Below are 13788 nucleotides of genomic sequence, written 5' to 3' on the forward strand. Positions count from 1 at the left end.
AGTGGAGTTGGGAGAACGATAGAGGCAAAAGATGCATTTGACAGAATATGGAAGAGAGAGATTTTAAGCATAGAAAATCGAAAAGAGGAGATTCCAAATTATTAAGTCTCTAACAGGGAACATTAGAACGGACATAAGCAAAAGTACCACCTTTGAAGCGAAAGGAATCATACAACGAATAATTCGGACAACCGAGATGAGCAGTGGTTGAATCAAACGATAGCTGTGATTCTGTCAGAAGCAGTACCTGGGGTTTGGCAGACTGTAAGTGGAAATGGACATCATTGAGATTAGAACTGAGACTACGCATATTTGTGAAATGAAGGCGAGGAAGTGTTTGGGAGGTTTAGATCTTTTTCGCAGATAAGTTTGTTCTATTAATTTGACAATTCACGATGTATTTAGTAGAGTGAAAATGTGGAAAGGTAATGAAATAGATATGAAGTAATGACATTTTTGGATATAGCGTACACATGGGAAGGTTATACTCAGCTCCTTGACATACCCCCTCGACAACCCCCGTACACACTACTCGGACTCCCTCCAGTCACTATCTGTAAGAGTAGAGGTAAAAAAACTAATTATTATATTAGGGTCACCCATAATTGATTACATATACCCATATATGTATTTTGTCTGTAAATTGCGTGTGTTCTCTGGTCGATTTGCCTGTTTTGCTGGACGAAAAAACCTTGCTATCTACTCCTGAGACCGACTAGCGCAGCCACGGAGTGAAAAAAGCCCATTAAAGTTCCTCGCGTCATCGACAGGATTCGAACCCGTGCCTTTTCCACCTGGTGTGGGGATGATGGTGACGATACCACTGTGCTTCTCGCGCAGACGTCAGAGTCGAGGCAGCGAGAGAGTAGAGGTCAGAGAGAGAGAGAGAGAGAGAGACTAGAGTAGGCGTCAGAGTAGAGGAAAAAATGTTACTTGAATATCAGCTCCATCGGCATTTTAGACTCCCAGGTAGCAAGGCATACCTTAGAGAATGTTTGTAACAGCCTCAAGGACCATGGCTATCTACGCCAGAGACCCACTAACTCAGCCACAGAGTGAAAAAAGCCCATAAAAGTTCCTCGTATCATTTAGGAACTCTAACCCGGGCCTTTTTCACTCGATGTGGGGAGAACCACTGCGCTTCTCGCGCTGGCATCTTGGGTAAAGAAATATCTCTCCATTAGCTACCGAAAGCTCGGCATACATGTGACAAAGAGTTTGTAGTTTACTTTGAATACTGTAGTATTCTTTTTAATCGCTTCAGTAAAACCACAGTTTTCTAGCGCAGTTATAAGTTACGTTGGTTTGATACCCAGGATTGTGGACAAAGATGGAGAAGCAGAGATGTATAAACCTTGACTTTAACCTAAAGATGATCAAGATGTTTTGTAAAAGTAATTTTAGAGTAATTACGAGATCGAAGAACTTACAGAAAGAGATCATGGAAAGAGGGTGGAAAGGATGGGTTATATGAAATGCGATTTTTAAGAGCATCATAGTAGGTGATACATCCAGCACGTTTTGTAACAGACCTTAAGAATCCCTGGATTATAGCTTCAAATATTTCTGCCAGGCTGTTCAGTTTTTTTTTTTTTTTTTTTGTTATACTGTCCCTTTCATTTATCGCCCTTCTTGAAAATAGGGATAATGTTGAATCGGTTCTTGATTTAAAGGTAAGCTGGATTAAATGCAAAGTCTGTAATTGGATTACTGAGAAATTTGCTTCCAAAAGGTCATTAGGATTCAATCTGGTATGTAAGAACAATATCAGCAAGAATTTTATTTATTATTTTTTAACAGAATATCGAGTTAGCCTAGAGCTGTGAAAAAAGGGTCAATTCCACAAGTTAGAGAATCCTTGATTCCCCAATTTGCACATTTTATTTCAATATATTTTTAGGTGCTAGTCAAAAACGAAAACGTGTTCACTTCGTTAGGTTATGAATTCGATTGCGTATTTATTTTATTCATTTTTTTATTATCAATGCAATACAGAAAAAACCCGAGTGTTTTGTATTTTGCTTCTTCATTCAGTGTAATTAATGCGTGGAGAAATAAACAAAACATTCTAATAAAATATATATTAAATTATGAAGATACATGCACCATAAATTGCAAGGCATAAACGTTAAATACAGTATAATAAAGGCTAAAGAGCAAAAACAATAAAAAAATCCTATAAAATTGTAAAAAAAAAAAGGATTTAAATATTTTTTAGGATGTGAATTAAGAAACGTGATTTTAATTACTTTTTCAGTTGTCAAACCGTTGATGACACTGTGTCTCTTTTTCCATAAAATTATTTCAACTTCAGTTCTTTCACATGCCACTGAAGTTGCAACTATGCAGAATCTGCTTTTTACTAATTCCGGAAGCCTATGGTAAATGATTTTGTTTTCATTCCTCCAGTGTAGTGGATATTCTTGTCTTTGATATTTAAATTTAGTTCTTCTTCAACAATGTCAGATACTCTAAAGTTTTTTATTTGAAGATGTTCCACAGTGAAATCAAATTCCTGCCAAGTGGAGTTGGATTTAATGTTACTGTGTGAACTCCTCACAATAACTTAGTTTCACAAACCCTAGATATTTTAGAAGTTTAAAGCAATGTTAATTTCAACTATCAGTGATCATATTATAAAGTGAGTTCGACTGTTTTACGTTGAAGCAAATCATTTTCAAGCGCATGCATTTTTCACTTTAACAAATGTTATTATGTTATCAATAATAAAATCAAATTTTACCAATTACGTCTAACTGTATTTTCGATTTTTAATGCTCATATTCACTTACTCATAACGTGCTAGCGTCTGTACTGAGTATCGGGGAAATAGTAATAATACTGTAATGGACATACCGTTAGTGGTCGGTGTAGCTTGAAGAAAATTTATTAGCTTGTGGCAAGCATATTAGGGTATTGTAATGGCAAAATTGACATGTGGACATCAAAGGCCAACATCACCCCAGCCAGAGGGAAAGGAGAAAAGAAAGACCAACCATAAAAAACGTGCTTTCTTAAATTTCTGTTAAAAATCTAAGAGATAAAAATAGAAAAGAAAAACTGGACATTTCCTCTCGTTTTGAGTACTCGTTTTGACTGATATTTTTTGCGGACAAAGCTGGCAGTCACTCTACTATTTCCCGCTCCCGCTTGTGACAAAAATGTGCGATAGGTTAAAGTTCAAGGTTTAAAAACCGGACAAAGGTCGCCTGGTTGAAGGTATAATCCGAAACTAGAAAACATTTTTCGTTTGGAAACTGAACTGTCCTGCCGAAAACAGGCTTTTGGCAAACTATTCGGATTTGTTCGTACGTTTTGAAGCGTGAGATGAATGTATGTGGTTGGATGAGGTCATTTTTCTGTAATTGGAGCTCTTGTATTTCGATTGTCGACATTGTTGCAATGACAGATTGGCTACAGTCCTGATCACAGATTCATTAGATAATAGATGACTCGAGTCAGTCATTCAGCTTTATCACTGATAATTTAGGGTCTGCATGCGCTGTGTGTGTGTGTGTGTGTGTGTGTGTGTGTGTGTGTGTGTGTGTGTGTGTGTGTGTGTGTGTGTGTGTGTGTGTGTGTGGAGTATTAAATAAATACATGTGGCACAATTTCAATGACGGGTAGTATAGCTAAATCATGCAACTATTCTCTATTCTTCCATTCTTGAGTCATGGAAGAACGTACTAAGGCGAGTCAAATGAAAATTATAGAATTTTTTTTTATTACCAGCAACTGGTACTTCATTGTTCAAAGAAATCTACATCACAGTTTAAGCACTTATTCCGTTTGTATACAACATTTGTATAACGTGATCATGATCATGAAACTTTTGGTTTCTGTTTCCACCATGTGATCGCTTCCTGCACTTCGTTGTCCGCATGAAATCATTCGTTCACTCTTCCAAGAATGAAAACGCAAATCGTCAAGTCCGAATACAGAGGGTGCTCAGTTGCTTCCAAGTGTATTTTCTGGATGATTTCTGTAGAGAGTTCGGTTGTTCACTGTCCTTAACAAAATTACACCGTTAGTCCAACGTCGATTCTTTTGTTTTGAAATTTCGCATTTGAATTTTTCGAGTTGATTGTTTTACCTCTATACATGAAATGGCAGAGTAGCAGACTCCATGAGTCGAAGAATAGCATTGCGATCTGTCGCAGATGTCTGTGTAAGCAGTGCTCCACGACAGATATTTTAGCCCCTGACTACATCATCAGCCGTCACATACTGATCCGCCTTGATGATGTTATCTGCCAAGATAATTTTTTCTTCTTTGACAACTTTATGGCCTTTCAGTAAAAATGTTGCTACGCATCATTCCCGCGCATACAGAACAGTTAACTTTTGTCGTTAAAGAACTGCAAAGCTGAACTGCCCTTTTCAATATACACTCCCGCCTAAATGTTTGGAATCACAGCGTATGACAACAATTTTTGTTAATTTTTTTTGAAACTAGCTATGATAATGTAAGGTTTAATATAAAAACAACACACTACAAATTATTTTAAAAGATTTTTTATTGAGCATTCAAAAATTTACAGCAAAAAATATTGAAATGATTAATATTAACAACTATACTGATTTTTATCAAAATATCCTCTACAAGATTTTATCACTACCTTACACATACCTGGTATTCTGGCAATTACTGTTACCTGGTATTGTGGCAATTAATTTTATAACAGTGTCTTGACTATCATTATTCCAAGCGATCTCCAAGGTTTCCCATAAATTTTGTGAAGGTGGGTAGACTCGACGGCCTAGATGATCCTATAAAAGCTTTATTGGATTTAAGTCAGACGACTGGGGTGGGCACACCATAATATGCAATATACCCTCCTGTGCTTCGAGTTATTGTCTTGTTGTAATATAAAGTTTCTTCCACAAAGTCGAAGTCCAGAGGATATTGCATTATGTTGAAGAATGTTTTTATAGCATTCTTTTCTGCAATCTCAGATCGTGATGGAACCACAACCGCGCTTGACTATAGTCACTAAACAATGTGGCACCATTTTCCCTTCAGTTAATCGTCTCACATACGCTTGGATAAAAAATAATTAAATTTGGATTCATCCGTGCACAGTACGTTTTTCCACTCTTCAGTTGTCAAATGTTGATGATTCTTAGCCCAAGCCAACCGTTTGTTTTGATTCTCGGGTTTTAATAAGGGTTTCGGACCGTTACACGACCACGAAGTCCTCCTGCTTGTTTAAGACGATGTTTTACAATAGATGTACGTAGACACGGGAGTTTATCTGTTCCTATTGAACTCAGCTCGGATCAGGTGTTATGGTCTTATCTTGTGCTTCCGTTACGTGCGGTCGTCCTGATCGTTGTTTTTCCTTTAAACTGCCAGTCTCTCTGAATCATCGAAAGATAGTTTGTGCTCCTTTAAATTAACCATCTAGGTTTTTGCCAATACTTCTAATGGAATAATTTATACAGAGTTACTTTCTCTATACAGAGTTATAATAGCACTTTAATTTTTCAACACTTCGTTCCTTATTTCTTGGCATCTTTATCGCGAAACACACAAAACATACAAAAACACTCTTCTGGATGGCAGACGTTATGTCCGATTTTATAAGTTACAGCACTTACTCCTCATTTCATATCATTGCAAAACATTCTAGAATGATCTGCCGTCTTCTGTAATATTGAAACAATACTCCTGTTTTATAGAATCATCTACAACGTTCAGGAATCTTCTACAATGTTCTATCACATTCAGGAATCTTCTACAATGTTCTATCACATTCAGGAATCTTCTACAATGTTCTATCACATTCAGGAATCTTCTACAATGTTCTATCACATTCAGGAATCTTCTACAATGTTCTATCACATTCAGGAGTCTTCTACACCTTTATGGAATATTCCTAAATATTCTAGAAATTTCTTGCATATTATTTCACTTTTTTTGTTTTATACATAATAGAAAATATATTAATAAAAATTGGTAAACAAGTCGTGCGTATTTTAATAAAAAAAACTTTGAAAATTAAGAAAAATGAAATGTGATTCTAAACTTTTAGGCAGGAGTTTATACCAGACATTCTCATGATTCACACCTGGAGAATTAGGCTGCTAAGGTGAATGTTGAAAATCTTGGGAATTTCCTAGAAAAATTCAGACACAGTGCTTTTGTCGTGTGGATAGTTGCGTTTTCGTCTTGAAGGTATCAATCGCAATCCTTGTGAAAAATGAAGCACTGTAAAGTGCTTCATTTTTCGCAAGGATTGCGATTGATACCTGTTTCTGTTCTGTATAACACAATAGAAAGTTATTCACTGGGCATAACACGACTTTATAACGGTACGGGCAGACCCAGTCCATGCCAACAGAACATAACCCATACTATGATACTCCTCCAGCCGCTTCAGTGGTGGACGCAAGAGAGACAAGAGAGTCTGGATGCATGGCTTTATGAGGCTCACGCCACACTTTCACTGTACTATTTGTGCAAAAAAGTGGTAATCGAGACTCGTCAAACCACTAGAACGTTTTCCATTGTACCACAGCCGCGTCATGGCGTTGATGGAACCACTCCAGTTAAATATTTTGATTTTCTACAGAAATAAGTGGCTTTCGTTTTAGACAAACGACTACCAAATCAAAAATTCTTCAATTTGTCATAGAGTGGTGGGAAAATGAGCTTTATTTGCCTAAAATTAATTTTTTCAGTCATTTGCTGCACACACACACACACACACACACACACACACACACACACACACACACACACACACACACACACACACACACACACACACACACACACACACACACACACACACACACACACACACACACGACATTCTATTCTAGAAAAAATTCACTTTAAATTCCTCCGGCCTCGTTCTTGTAATAATGGCTTTCTGCCGCATTTCTTCCTTTTGGAGCTGCATTCTCCTTTCGTCTTCCACTCATTGTGTACTTTTGAGATGGTTGCTTTCTACCCGCTAATGAATTCCTTTGTTTCCTCAATTGTGACTCTCGCTAAAAGTGCTCCAACAATAACGCATTTCTGAAAATCAAAAAGATCACTTCTCTTCCCCATGAGCTGATCGACTAAGAAACCCCAGGAATTCCTTATCAATTCTCGATTCGGAATGAAATAAGAACGCTTCATACCCACGTAATTGGCTTAGATGGCTCTGGATGAAATTGGGTTGACCTGTTGACATTGATTTTGTACCAAAGCCATGATGCCCCACTGTATTTGTGTCTGTGAATTTTGTATTTTCTGGTCAGTTTTCTTGTTTTCTCGGCTGAGCCGAGACCGACTAACTTGTCCACGATGTGAAAAAGATCATAAAAGTTCATCTTGTCGGAGCGGGATTGGAACCAAGGCCAGTCCCCTCAAACCACACCGTATTCACAGTTTTAAAACACGGTTACATAGCTATAAAGGACAGAAAAAAAATTAGGTTTAAAATGGCGTGTAACTTTTTCAAACATGTTCAAATATATACGACTCTTAAGAATATTTTCCATAGAGAAAGTTTTTGATATCTAATTTTTAAGCCTCATGCATACAACAATAATCGTCCACGAGCGCGTCACCTTTGTTTGGCAAATTTATTTCTGCTGTGGTTGTCTTCTCTGTACAAGTTCTGTAGTTTGAATGTTGTTCTTATAATTCCGTAAACGAATTTAATATTTTATTTCCCTAATTTTCTGATCAGTATCTCCGACAAGTATCCTTGAGTATTCAACCTCTCTATTAATATTTCACGAATCGTAGGGGTTGCCGTAAGGGCCTTCAATATGTTATGAGTCGCAGTGAATCCCCGGAGCTGAGCTACTGATCACGATCTTTTTTTGTTAGTTTGAAAACATCAAGAAGACAGTCGTTGCGGAATCACCAAATATATATGAATCAGTTTGGCCTTCATGTTTCACAGCATTCTGCAGAAAATTCGTTCGTGCTGCTGAAAATGAAAATGCCAGACCCCCAAACCATCAGTCACTTTTTCACGGTGGCAGACTGCCAATGGAAAAATGAAGTCTCTTTGAACGTGCTTATTGTACTGTAACGAAGAAGTGAGATGTGGATGTAGGAAATAACCGCTCCTTCTCGGCGTACCGCACGTATAAGTTAACATTAATAATGGACAGAGAATGCATCCGTTGTTAGCAAACTGCTTTTTACTTTTAGATGGTGTGAAGAATAGGGGTAGGTGGGAGGAGAGATAGATTAGGGTAGCCATAGAGGAGGGCAATAAAGATTCTCAGTCAGCTACTCATTCCAAGTTGGAAAGAGGAATCGCAAATGAACACATGTTCTTTTGTGATTCATTGATTGTGGTGATAATAAACTATTGATTCATTGTAGTTGATGATAGACCAAAGATTTTTCAGGCGGAAAAATATGATTGCTGTTTAAGGGTAGTATTTTATTTATTAATTTAGTTTTAGTATACGGTAGTTACCCCGAATACAATACGGTCACCACAGAGCTAGGAGGCTTCGGAATTTCGTTGTATTATATTATATTATATTACTGTATTTTATATTATATTATATTACTGTATTTTATATTATATTATATTACTGTACATTTGTATTTTATATTATATTATGCATCATACATTACATCAATTGTTATACTTAACACTGATATAAGTCCTTTAATTTTACTTTCATGTCAGAGTTTAACCATAATATCTGATTAAAATTAAAAAAAAAAAAAACACACAATCTCTTCAAGGCCTTTTGAACTTTTGCACTTGAACTTTTGTTCCACAGTGTTAGTATACAGGGAGGGAAGTCAAGCAAGTGACCTTGAGAATCTGAATGGAGATCTAGAGACCTCGAAAAATTCCAAATGTTAACCATTGTTTTATGAAATAGAACATAGTTAAGTTTAGGACAAAAGCCTCAAATTATTAAGAGTAGTACAGTACCAAGGCAACTCGTGACGAAGTGCCTACACAATATAAGGTCGATGCACTAAGTGGTAAACCACATTTAATCACACAGCTATGTGCAATAAGAGGCTATGCCCAACATATAATGACTTTCAAAAGAGGAATAAAAAATAACATCCTTCTTCCTGCTAGCAAAGGTCCTGCAGATTATTGATATTACATCCTAGCTGTCTCTTTACACTGCGAGTAAAACTTCAAACTTCCTGCTTGTGTAATAATTGTCACATCTTTCTCATCCTGAACCATATTTAATTCCTTACCCCTAACTAAAGATCACTCCCCCTACCACATTTTTCCCTAACTGGTCCAAGTCATTCGGAAGCAGGATAGCCTGGTCCAATCATTCTGAAGCAGGATAGCCTGGTCCAATCATTCTGAAGCAGGATATCCTGGTCCCGAATATTTACCATTCTACCGACCTTTAAATCATCGCAGACTTTTAAAAATTTCTCTGTATACCCTCATCATTATCACTGAGGAAGGTCACAAACAAGCAGAGCCCAACATCTAACACTAGTCCACTCTGAAGAATGCCCATTGATTACTACCCCCTGCCTCCTTTAACTCAGCCAGCTGTTGATCCACTTAAAGATCTTCCCAGTAATCTCAGCACTCTCCCGTTTGTACAGTAGCCTCTCATGAGTGTAAAGGCGAACCTTGTGGGATGCTGTGTAACACAGAAAGAGGAATTGAAGGAAAAAGGAAGTGAACCTTCGGTAGAAACCGATAAACAACGATAACTAAGAAGTTGTTCGAGCAGATTAAATAAAGTGCCATATACCACAAGTAGAAAGTTTAAAGAAGAAAATGTTGGGATTGTGCTCTGGTCAAATGCGTCTTCACTGTTCCTCTTGCTTCTTTCCTCTCCAGATGTTCCTATATTGCCAGGAACTAAATGGTGACATGAATAAGTTCGCTGTTCATAAGGTATATAGCATACTCTAAAATAAATTTAAATTCATTTTTTCTGTTTACATTCCGGAATGGCCATGTATGATCAGAGGAATTTATAAGAATCAGAATAAAGGAAAATTACCATATTTAGTTCGAACTGTGGTCAGCGCAAACGCGTGTACTATTCTACTCTTGCGCTAACCGTGGCTACCTCAGGCCTATCCATGAGCTAAGGGTTAGGAGGGTTGATTGAATTTTCGCTGTTGATAAACCGTGGCGCTCAGAATCAAGTTCGATCTTGTCTCTTAGCATGCAGTCCTGATGAGAACCTTGTCTCTTAGCATGCAGTCCTGATGAGAACCTTTAATGCTTTTAAGAGTGATTTGTCATATGATGTACCTTGTCATATCTATGTGTCTCTACCTTCTTAATTAGTAAATGATTCTGTAATGTACACATGCACTAGGATATGCTTACTATGTGTCTTTTCTTAAGGTGCTCTCAGTGAGAGCACGTTTTTATAGATGCTCCTTTCCGTTCAGTCACCTCTATTTAGTTTCATGTAATGATTTTTTCGGCAGTTTAAACCCTTCATCAGTTCAACAGGATACAAACTTTTACGATGGTTGCCATGACTACCGCACACTACTTTATTTGAAATGTGGCCATGGTTATCCGTCTATGCTCTGTAAATGGCTGCTGAAATTGTTAAAATATTTATCTTTCTGTTGTTCGTCAGGATTGCGAGAGAATACTGATGATTTTTCCCACATTAAAGAAAATGTCTGACCATAAGAATACCACGACCACCACCGCTCATTTCACGAGATGCCCAAGGAAGGCCTTCAGTATTTCTCTATCCCATTTTATGCTTCCTTGAAGGAGCTGCCTATACTCACTGGAAAGAGATCGATGAGCATCACGCGTCCGAAATAAAGGCGAACTTTTCCATGTTACAATGGTCATATATTAAATTTATCAGTCTCATCGTCAGTGCCAAGCATGGCTATAGATTACGTATCAGAGTTTCTAAGTAGGTCAAACTTCGAAAATGGAGGTTGGTATATCCACATTTTTCGTACATCGCAAAGTCAAGGCTGTAGTATATCTACAATATCCGGTGTATTCCACTTCCGTCTACTATACTGATTTTTTTGTTGTTTGAAAGCGCTCTCCTCCACTTCTGATAAAATTTCGGTCACTGTTCTCGAATCAACAGGTTTGAAGTTGGAATGAGAAAAAAAAAAAAATATATATATATATATATACAAAGGGTACTAGGAAAGTTTTGCAATACAGCTTTGTTTATTTAATTTTTTCAAAGTAATTTCCTCTACATTCAATACACCTCTCCATCCTCCGAAACCAATCTTTAAACCAGTTCTGCCAAGTTTCACTAGGGAGTAAAGCACACTCGTTGTCCCAAGCCCGTAGAAGGTTCTCATCACTGGAAAACCGCCTCCCTTTTAGCTTCATTTTCACATGCGGGAACAGTGCAAAGTCGCAGGGAGCAAGGTCTGGACTGTAGGGAGGGTGCTCGAGAAGTTTCAGTCCTGTCGTGGTCAAATATTCGGTGCGGGCTTTGGCGCGGTGAGCTGGAGCATTTTCGTGATGGAGGTACCAGGTGTCCATTCTTGACTTTGGCCGCACGTTCTTCATAGATCCAATGACTTTAGGCAGGCATTGTTCAGTATACCACTTAGCTGTGACTGTCTTCTGCGTGTCCAAAACGACACGTTCCACAATTCCACTCGATTTGAAAAATACAGCTATCATTTTCTTCTTTACAGATCGGGATTTTCTGACAATTACGGGTGTGTCGTCATCATCAAAGACCCAAACTTTGTTTTGAGCCTTGGTCGGCAGATCGTAATAGTACAGCCAAGTCTCGTCACCTGTCACGATGTTGTTCACATACCGAGATTGTCCCTTATCAAACTTTTTTAACATCTCCCGGCACCAAGTCACACGTCGTGTCATCTGCTCTTCAGTCAGTTGATGCGGCACCCAGAGAGAACAAAGTTTCTTCACGTGCAAATGATCTTGCAGAATCGAACGAATTGCTGGTGCATTTAGGCCTAAAGTATCCTCTATCTGTTGGTAGGTCACTCGCCTGTTTTCGTCAAGCATTTTCCTCACAGCAGTAACGTTTTCCTCCGTAACTGACGTTCATGGCCTTCCCGGCCTCTCAGAATCCTCCAGAGTGAAATTTCCCCTTTGGAATTCTCTATACCACCTGAATATCGTTGTACGATGTGGACAATCATCATCTAGTGCAAGAGTCATTTCTTCTAAGCACTGGTCTATGGTTAAACCACGCACGAAATTATACCGCAAAACTGTCCTTATCTCATTTCGTGACCACGATGCCATCGCAAGCACTTTACACTCTCACTACTAATGAATAACTGAGCCCATCGACTTGGCGCGGCGGCTACTATGCACGTATGAACATGTCTCAACATGTAGCAGAAAGCAGCTTCCTGTGATTCATTGTTGCGTCACATTGCAAAACTTTCCTAGTACCCTTTGTATATATATATATATATATATATATATATAGAGAGAGAGAGAGAGAGAGAGAGAGAGATTTAGAAGAGATACTGCCGCCTCTGTTAGAAACCATCCGTTTTTAACAGAGGTGGTGGTAGTAGAGAATGGGAAAAAGTTGCAGCCAATAGCTTTGTCCGCAACTTTTGACCAAAATGCTCGACTACCGTTTGGAGAAGAAGTAAGTTTTCTACTCGTAGCATGTTTAAAATCTATTTTGGACTTATAATAACTGTTTTAAAATTGTTGCGAGCTTTGGTGTAGGACGAAAGCTCGCAGCAGCGATCTTTCTTCCTATACCAAATGAACATTCTGTGCGAAGCCTTTGTTAATTGCAAAAGCCTCAGTCTCTCTACCAGCAGGGTCCATGTGACTAGAAAACCGAAGCCAGCTGAAGTTGTCACCATTAAAATCACCAAGAAATATTACCTCACTATAAGGAAAGTTGGACCGGAGCAAGTCAAGTTTCAAAGAAAACTTGACTTGCTCTGGTCCAAAAAATCAAAGCGTTCGAAGCGAATAGTGGAGTTGAGAGAATGATAGAGGCAACAGATGAATTTGACAGAATTTGGGTAGAGATATTTTAAGCCAGAGAAGATCGAAAAGTGGAGATTTCAAATTACGACGTCTCTGACAGTGAATATTAAAGCGGACATATGCACAAGGATCACATTTGAAGTGAAAGGAATTCTACAGTGAATAATTGGGATTCTGTCAAAAACAGTAAGTGGTCTTGGCAGACTGCAAAGGGGAATTGGACATCATTGAGATTGTAATTGAGACCAAGTATTTTTGTGAAATTAACAAGGAAGTGTTTGGGAGGTTTAGCTCTTTTCGCAGATAAATTTATTCGATTAGTTTAACTATCCACGATATATTCAACAGTAAGAAAAATTGTATGAAGTTTTGAAATTTTTGTATATGGCTTACAAAAGGCAAGGATATACCAAGTTGCTTGGACATAACGTGGTATTGACAGTGCACCCCCCCCCCCGTTCACATACACACTACTCGGAATCCCGCCAGTACTGGTAGTGTACAGGCACCGAGATTATATTCCAAGCTGATCCTCATGCCTTCTAAAGAGTTACCAGTAGGTTCGGTTCAGTGCACTATCTAGCGTCCGGCATTCGAACGCCGTTTTATGCGAACATCATATTCTCAAAAGATTTCAGTCGTACTGCATGATGAAAGAGATATGGAGCTGCCCGAGCTTTGTTCTGGTGACTAAACGTGGGTTTCAACATTTCAATATAACTGTCCCATTTAAGCTTCATGTATAACTAAGCCATTCTTTATTTATTTTTTTTTTCAGTATTTAATTTCATTTCTTTATATTCGAATTTAAATTCGAATATAAAGAAATGAAAACCATATTTCGAATTAATTCGAATTTTATTATATAACTTGG

At 38.0% G+C, this 13788-nt stretch overlaps 1 protein-coding gene across 1 annotated transcript in view; it reads left to right on the forward strand.

Moving 5' to 3' along the window:
* Positions 1-447: 447 nt before the first annotated feature.
* The window catches only part of LOC150080917 (uncharacterized), a 408289-nt gene continuing 394948 nt past the window's right edge, over positions 448-13788 (forward strand). The window contains exon 1 of the mRNA XM_090380855.1: positions 448-556. Coding sequence (XP_090236981.1) covers positions 448-556 — 109 coding nt within the window. The remainder of the gene's footprint in view (positions 557-13788) is intronic.

Source organism: Mastigoproctus giganteus, chromosome 9 (assembly GCF_048544385.1).
Source record: "Mastigoproctus giganteus isolate SK-2022 chromosome 9, ASM4854438v1, whole genome shotgun sequence".
Lineage (NCBI taxonomy): Eukaryota > Metazoa > Arthropoda > Arachnida > Uropygi > Thelyphonidae > Mastigoproctus > Mastigoproctus giganteus.